Below are 7,469 nucleotides of genomic sequence, written 5' to 3' on the forward strand. Positions count from 1 at the left end.
TTTGACTTTGTATTGATTCATTTATTTATGAATGCGTTACATTCCCGTTATATGATTGGCATGTTTGTTATATTTCGGCATCCTTGAATCATTAGCGAATGATTCTAAACTCCCTAGTCAGTTAATATTGTGGGAACAATGTTGAATTAAGACTAGCATGAGGTGTGATCGATGCATTGGATGCATGTCACAATCATGGGTACTCGTTGTGTACGAGTGACTGGATGACCCGCATGAGATTGTCACATGGACAGAGTCATGACTTGAATCTCATACAGCGGTTCGTTTATGGATCCTCATACCTGAGATGTCTAGAGTATCTGATATGAGGAGTGGCGTGTCTTGACTGCGTCAAACGTCGTCTTTAACCGGATGATTATAACGGCGTTGATCAGATACGTTCACGAATCATATGGAGATAGTAGACATGCAATATGGGACTTGTCACCTCTTTAACAGGAGAGATATCGCTGGGCCCTCTCGTGGAAGTCGGACTATGAAAACGCGTGGCCACGCTATAGATGAAGTTGCATCTATTTTATTAGTCGATTTGCCAAGACGAGAAAGCAGTTGAACTTGAAGGGTGGCTCAAATCATGCCCTTGTTCAACTTATGATATCGTGAGACAAAGGATCAGAATTCGAGTTGTTAATGCCTTGGTTAGATCACCTCTAACTCAATTCTAAGTGGGTGGTCATGGCGTCTTGCTAGAGGCTAACCATTACTTGTGGTTCGGATAAGGTTCCTAAAGTCACTACCACTTAGAATGGGCCTACAGGGTCACACACCAATAGGGATGGACTTATACGTGAAGAATACGAAGAATGGAAACGAGATTTGACCGAAACGAGCATGAAAAGGAGTTTTCAGTGCGTTGGTCCGGAGCTGACCAAGTTTGGTCAGCCCCGGACCAAGTTTGGTCAGTCCGGGAGGTCCGGAGGCTCGGTCCGCGATCATCTGTCCAGGCCTGGTCTGGCTGACCAAGAGTTGGTCAGCCGCTGACCAGATTCCTGGACATGCGGACCGAGAAATGGCAAGTCGGACCGAACTGACCAAGAAGGGTCTTGGTCCGGAGCTGACCACACGTGGTCCGCCACACAACGCCTTCGGGCCAGCCGGTCCGTGAGCCTCGGACTAAGTTTGGTCCGCCGGACCAAGCTCCTGGTCCGGCGGACCGGGATCCGGAATATTTCCAAAAAATTCGTTTTAGGGTTTTCTAATCTTATTTAAGTTTGGGATTTCGTCCAAACTAAAATAGAGCCGACCTAAAAACTCAGGGAAACATCCTAGAACCCTAGAGAAGCTGTTCTCTTCGATTTCTATTATCCCGGGATTGGATCTCGTCTCTTGAGTTACCCTTTTCTTCACTAATCCTAGCAGATTCGTTCCAAATCGTTTGGAATCCTTCCCGTCGGTGTGGATACGTGTATAGGAGCTGTACTTTTAGCTCTTGGTGATTTAGAACAGACCACGGATCGAAATAAACTTCAAGACTCATCGAGAACGAGGTAAGTAACGATTCCCTCGGTGATATACACGATCTTTCGGGTTTTTGCGAGTTTGGTTGCGTGTGACGTTTGACTAGGTTTAGATTTTCTTCCGCTGCATGAAACCTAGTAAACCAAACCCTAGATCGATATGATCGCATGCTAGGAACCCGTAGATAATCCAACACTTGAACCCTTTGATTCTGAACTTGATTCCTTGGATTCTGAGCTTGAACATCTTTTCTTGGTCGACCCCTCTTCCTCTTTGGTCCATACACAAGAACGGGTTCATTCTTACAACCGGCAGCATTATGTCCAACTTGCCTACATCTACGGCATGTCATATGTCGACCATGGCGTGTCATGTGTCCAGCCTTTTTTGGACTTTCATGAGGATCTTTTCGTCGGTGGAACTTTGTCGGACGGCCTAGCATTCTTCTAAAATTAGGTACACCCAATTTTTCCCACATTGGTTCTCCATTAACCGAATCAATGTTACGTGTATATGTCTCCTCCCATGTTGATTTGGAATAATATTCAGCCACATATCTATCTCAAAACAACAACAAATTGTGTTAGTATGTGTAACATATTATAGAGATAAGTGAATGAGTTATGAATGTTACCTTGGAAGATCATATCTCATCTCATTGATCATTGTAATGGCATGCTGACACGGTACACCCGTCAAGTCCCATCTACGACATGCACAACTCTTGGCATACAGGTCAACAGAAAAACTAACCCCGAATTCCATTACCTCGTATTTGCCTCGACCACTAGGTATCATCATGCAATGCCTTGACTTTCCCCGAGCCTCTTCCAACTCCGCCATTATTTTTGGAGTGAACTCCGTTACACACTTGGTTGCCTGAACCGATCTCTTTGCAATCCGTAACATTGTTTGTCTACGGATTTCTTCAAGCATGTCAATCATTGGTCTCATCCTTGCCTCTTTGATAGTTCGGTTGAAACTCTCCGATAAGTTGTTATGCACATCCTTGCAATGTGAATCTGCCTTGAAAAAAGCTCTACACCGTTGTGTTGGCTCAGTTCGGAGCATCAGGATCTTTAGAAGCCAATGTACCCATGTGTTCCGCATAATTCCTTGATGGAAACTTGTTGCAATTCTCCAAAATAGGCACTTCAGTTCTAGACTCTTGAATGACTTCTTCCAGTTAGCATATATATGTCGAGCACCCATTCGATGCTCCGCACGTGGTAATTCATGATGAATTGCATTCAACAAACCCTGTACAAACACATAACTTTGATCAAAAGACAAATTAAGTCCAGCTATCTATTATATCTAAGATAAGGATTGATAACTTGTACCTTCTGTTTGTCAGACAATATGGTGATGTTTTGGCCATCTCCCAAGGATAAATCAGCTTTTAGTTTCTGAACAAACCAAGTCCAGCTGTCTATTGTCTCCATATGTACAACAGCCCATGCAATAGGAAAAATACGATTATCGGCATCCCGACCAACCGCTGCAAGTAGTTCTCCTTTTAGCTCCCACTTTAGAAAACATCCATCAAGTCCAATGACTGGTCGACAAGATTTCTTCCACGAATTGCGTAGCACTTCAAAGCATATGTAGAATTTGTTAAATAACCCATTATCAATGACAATTTCAGTGGTTGTGTTAGGGTTAGACCTTCGGAGCTCATGCTCGTAATCCCACAGCTTTGCAAATTGCACCACCTGATCTTGCATTACCATATCCAATGCAATGCGCCTTGCCTTGAAACATTTACTGATCGGGACTGTCAGCTGATACTCTGTCTTCATATCATGTTGAATGTCAGCGGCCTTATAAGATGGGTTCCGTCTAAGAACATCACAAAATAACTCAACAATATGCCTCATCGAAACCATATATGCACGATCTTTTGCAATGTGGTTGTGATGTGGATGAAACACTTTTATCATCCATTTGCTCATGGAGCTTTCCAATGAAGCATAAATTCTCCAAGGACATTCTTCTGTCCTACATACAGCTCCTGATCTGGTTTCACCCCAACATGACATCTTAATATTGTGTTGAGTTATCAACACATACCTCAATATCTCTTTTTTAAACTCCTTTCCAGAATTGAAAGTCTGACCCAAGAAAAAAAACTCTTTATCTCGGGGCATTGTTTGTCTTGTTGACTTCTTTTGTCGCATCCCTCTCTCATAATCATTCCATTCTTCCTCGGTATTTTGCGAAGTAGGGAGAAAGATGTCATCATTGTCTACAAAATCATTATCACTCTCATATTCATTCTCAACCGCTGCAGCTTGACCTTCCTTTCCAGACTTAAACTGAGCTTGGAACCTGTTATCTCCCTCACCCTGATTTCCCTCGGGCTTATCACTAGTGTTGTCATCCACCCCATTACTTGCTTGCTGCTCAGTTTGCTCACACTCATCATGAGCGTTATCATCCGCCCCCTTACTTGTCTGCCCCTCATTTCTCTCACACTCATCCTCACCATTCCTATCAACCCCCTTACTTGTCTGCCCCTTATTTCTCTCACACTCATCCTCACCATTCCTATCAACCCCCTTACTTGTCTGACCCTCACTTCTAACCCCGGGTGTTGCTATACACAGCTCATGATCTATAAAAACATCTACTTCTCCATACTCATCTGCAAGTTCACACATGCCCCGAATTTCCCAATCTACATCCTCTTTAATTGGTTTCTTCTCATCCAATATCTGATGTGGTAATTTATACCACATTTCATAAATTGGTGCACTGATTTTGTTCTCCTTAACAAAATCTTCAAACACAAACCAACAAAGATAATCAGAGTCTATTTCTATACCTTCCATAACAATGCCATCCAAATATACTCATTCTCCATTCATATGTAGCATATATCCTCCCATATGTATGTTCAACTTAACTATCCTACAACAAATTGTTAATCTTCAAAAAACCCTAACAAATAACATCCTAAAGACAAAGCTTCTCGATGTGAATAAAAAATTTATCCCATTAAGCCGAACACTTTTCAATCTGTCTAACCTGAAAAACAAACAAATACATTTTGTCATTTTGGAGTTAAACTGTTTCGGATTTATCGAATTCGAAGTATTTTAGGGTTTCAGAATTTGGGGTTTTTCGAAATACAGGTGCTTTTCGGTTTCAGGATGTGAAATCTTGGTGAATAGAGTTTATTTGGACATCGACACCGATTTCGGGTTTGAAATCAAAATAAAAAACAAAGAGAGAGAGAGGGGAACAGAGAGTTTAGAAATTCTCACCTCGGTTTCTTTCCACTAGTCGACGACAGTAGAAGTCGTCGTCTTCACGACGCCGCCGCGATTGACGGAGGAGCTTCGACACAGGAACGTCGACGGAGATCCTTCGAACAGAGAGAGAGAGAGAGAGGTGAGAGGGAGAGAGAATCGTTCGAGAGTTTTTGGGGTTGAAACTGAAACCCTAAGATTAAAATCTATTCTAACCGGTCGAATTTATGTTAACCGGTCGATTTTATGTATTTTATTAACCGGTTCGATCCGGTTTATGTTAACCGGCCGAATTTTATTTTGTAATTTTTAAATCTGACGTGTCATCTTACATGTCATCATACGTGGCAATAATTGGGCTCCACGTCACGCGTTCTGTTATTGACTTTAACGCCGTTTACGATCGATCGGATATTTGGCAAAAATTCAAAAGATCAGTATTAAATATGTTAAGATCTATAAGTTCATGTTTTATTTGGAAATCGAAAAAGTTCAGTATTTTTCTGTGAGCTATCTCCAAGTTCAGTAATTTTTTTGGGATTTTCCCTAAAAATAATAACATTTTAAAATTTTAAACAAAACAAACCAAATACTTATTAGAAATATAATTTAAATAGAAAAATATTAAAAATTAAAAATCATCTTTTTTTTCGGATTCGCCGAATTTGCTCACTACAAACTCGACTCGTGACGAACTGATTCATTAAATCCATTATTTATGCTCAAATTGTTTTTTACTCGTCTCGAAAAAATATGGATCGATTAGTGAACCGACCCGCAAAATAGATCCATTTTGAGATCCTAATCAAAAAATAGATTGAATCAAAACAAAATATGATATAAAAAAGACATATGATTTCTATAAAACAAAAAAATCTAAATCCCTAAAATAAAATCTGAATTTGGATTCCGTAACTGCAACAGTATAGTAACAAAGACCCCGAGTCTTAAGCGATCACATAATATATGCATATGTGTATATATATATATATATAATTATTCTGGGCGTTGGTTGAGTTACTTGTCTGTCACTTCCTCGTTTTCTTCTTCCTCAAGCCAAATCCATCCTCGTTTTCTCCCAAATCCCACTTCGAGGTCCAGAAATTTGGCGCAACCGGAGTCCCGGATACTCTTTCAATGGGAAAGCACCCTCAGCAACACGATCACCATCAGCATCAGACTCCCGATGCCGGTAATCCAGAATCTTCTAGATTCTTCTGCCAAGATTTTCAGAATCTCTGTCGCGGTTCTTCAGTCTCCGCTGTGTCGTTGTTCTCATCATCAGCTCTATGGTCCTGCTCTTTGGGCTCTTCTCGTTGCTCTCCCTTCGATCCAAGTCTGAGCCTGATGTGAAACAACAAATTAAGTTCACTGGTAAGGACCCTTCGCCGGCGGATTCTTCTGCATCTTCCATTTAGAAATTAGGGTTCTTTAGTATTCTAGCTGATCGGTTTCTGCCATTTCTTCTGTGAATTTAGAGGATTACAGTGTAATTAGGAATTTAGGAGAACGTTGTTCTTCTGATTGGTGATCTGTTGCAGAGTTAAGTGTACTCTTTCCACAATTCCTCTGATTAAGTCTCACTTCTTGATCCTTGAATTAGTGAATAGGGCCTTTACAATTAATAATATGCAATTCCATTACCCAACTCGATACTAGTTGCTCTGTCTTAGAAATGGTCACATTTATTGCCTTGTTATTCAGCTCCAGTTCAACCATGCTTTAGGCTTGAAAAGCCAGTCTCTTTGGTTATTTCTCGTGAATCAAAACTAAAAAAAGACTTCTTTAACAACTTCGATCTTCCAGATACGGAAGTACAAATTTTGCTCCTCTACTGGTACAGTGATTTGCATCATTTTCTAGTTTTTCTTATCCTAAATGCCAACCATTTCATTCAAAACAGGTGGCTATTCTATCCATGGATCCATGTGGTGCATTAGAATGCATTGATGTGAAGTTTGCAGTGTTACCAGTCTCTAATGACTCTGCAATAAGCCAAGAATCGTTGAGTTCACTGAGATGGTCTTTCATTCAGTTGTTTGCTAAACAATCGAATCTGACTTTGGGAGCTTCAAATTTCGGGCAGCCAATTACATTTCAGGTTTTAAAATTTCATAGAGGAATCACTGTGACACCTCTAGAATCGTATCCCATCCTAGGAGTACTTGAAATTTTGTTCAACTTTACTCTCAACAATTCAATATCTCAAATACAAGTGATTCAGCTAAAGGATCAACTGAAGTTTGGGTTACATCTGAGGCCATACGAGGTACTGTAGTATGGTTCAGAATATGATTTCTTTGTGTTTGTTTTCATATAAACCAGAGATTTGATAAGCTTGATAAAGTCTTTCACTAGTCTGGAATATGTTTGCAGTCTTACTTTCCTCGGAATATGTTGAAAATCCTAACTTCATGTCTGGATTTTTTCCCCTCTTGAGCTGCAGACTATTCATATTGAACTCGTGAATGGAGAAGGATCTACAATATCTCCCCCGGTTACTGTTTAGGCTTCAGTTAGGTCAATCATGCCCATGGGAAGCATTCTGCCGTAGAGATTGGAGCAACAAGCTCAAATCATTCAAACATTCGGTGCTAACAATCTTGGTCTTGACAGTTCAATTTTCGGTGAAATCAAGAGTATTACTCTCACAACTTTGAAGGGTAAACTTCTTACTGCTGCTTCCGCATTGGCACCGGCTTCATTCTCTCAAACATCTCTTCCCTCTTTCCCCTC

The 7,469-nt window shown here is 40.6% G+C and overlaps 1 protein-coding gene across 1 annotated transcript; it reads right to left on the reverse strand.

Annotated features, from left to right (window-relative positions):
• Positions 1 to 2,109: 2,109 nt before the first annotated feature.
• On the reverse strand, positions 2,110 to 4,142 carry LOC104809682. Its single transcript, XM_010535725.1, has 3 exons — positions 3,553 to 4,142; positions 2,823 to 3,321; positions 2,110 to 2,739 (listed from the first exon to the last, which is right to left on the reverse strand). Exons 1-3 carry the CDS (start codon positions 4,140 to 4,142, stop codon positions 2,110 to 2,112), a joined length of 1,719 nt encoding a protein of 572 aa, XP_010534027.1.
• Between the last annotated feature and the right edge of the window lie 3,327 nt (positions 4,143 to 7,469).

The sequence above is a fragment of the Tarenaya hassleriana genome, unplaced genomic scaffold (genome assembly GCF_000463585.1).
Source record: "Tarenaya hassleriana unplaced genomic scaffold, ASM46358v1 Cleome16, whole genome shotgun sequence".
Lineage (NCBI taxonomy): Eukaryota > Viridiplantae > Streptophyta > Magnoliopsida > Brassicales > Cleomaceae > Tarenaya > Tarenaya hassleriana.

What these genes read in the sequence shown, in the direction of transcription:
- LOC104809682 (XM_010535725.1), bottom strand. Translation starts at nt 4,142, where the DNA reads ATGTGTGAACTTGCAGATGAGTATGGAGAAGTAGATGTTTTTATAGAT. An exon ending in TTTAAAAAAGAGATATTGAG is followed by an intron (nt 3,322 to 3,552) that starts GTATGTGTTGAT and finishes TGATGTTCTTAG; the next exon opens with ACGGAACCCATCTTATAAGG. An exon ending in TATTGTCTGACAAACAGAAG is followed by an intron (nt 2,740 to 2,822) that starts GTACAAGTTATC and finishes GTGTTTGTACAG; the next exon opens with GGTTTGTTGAATGCAATTCA.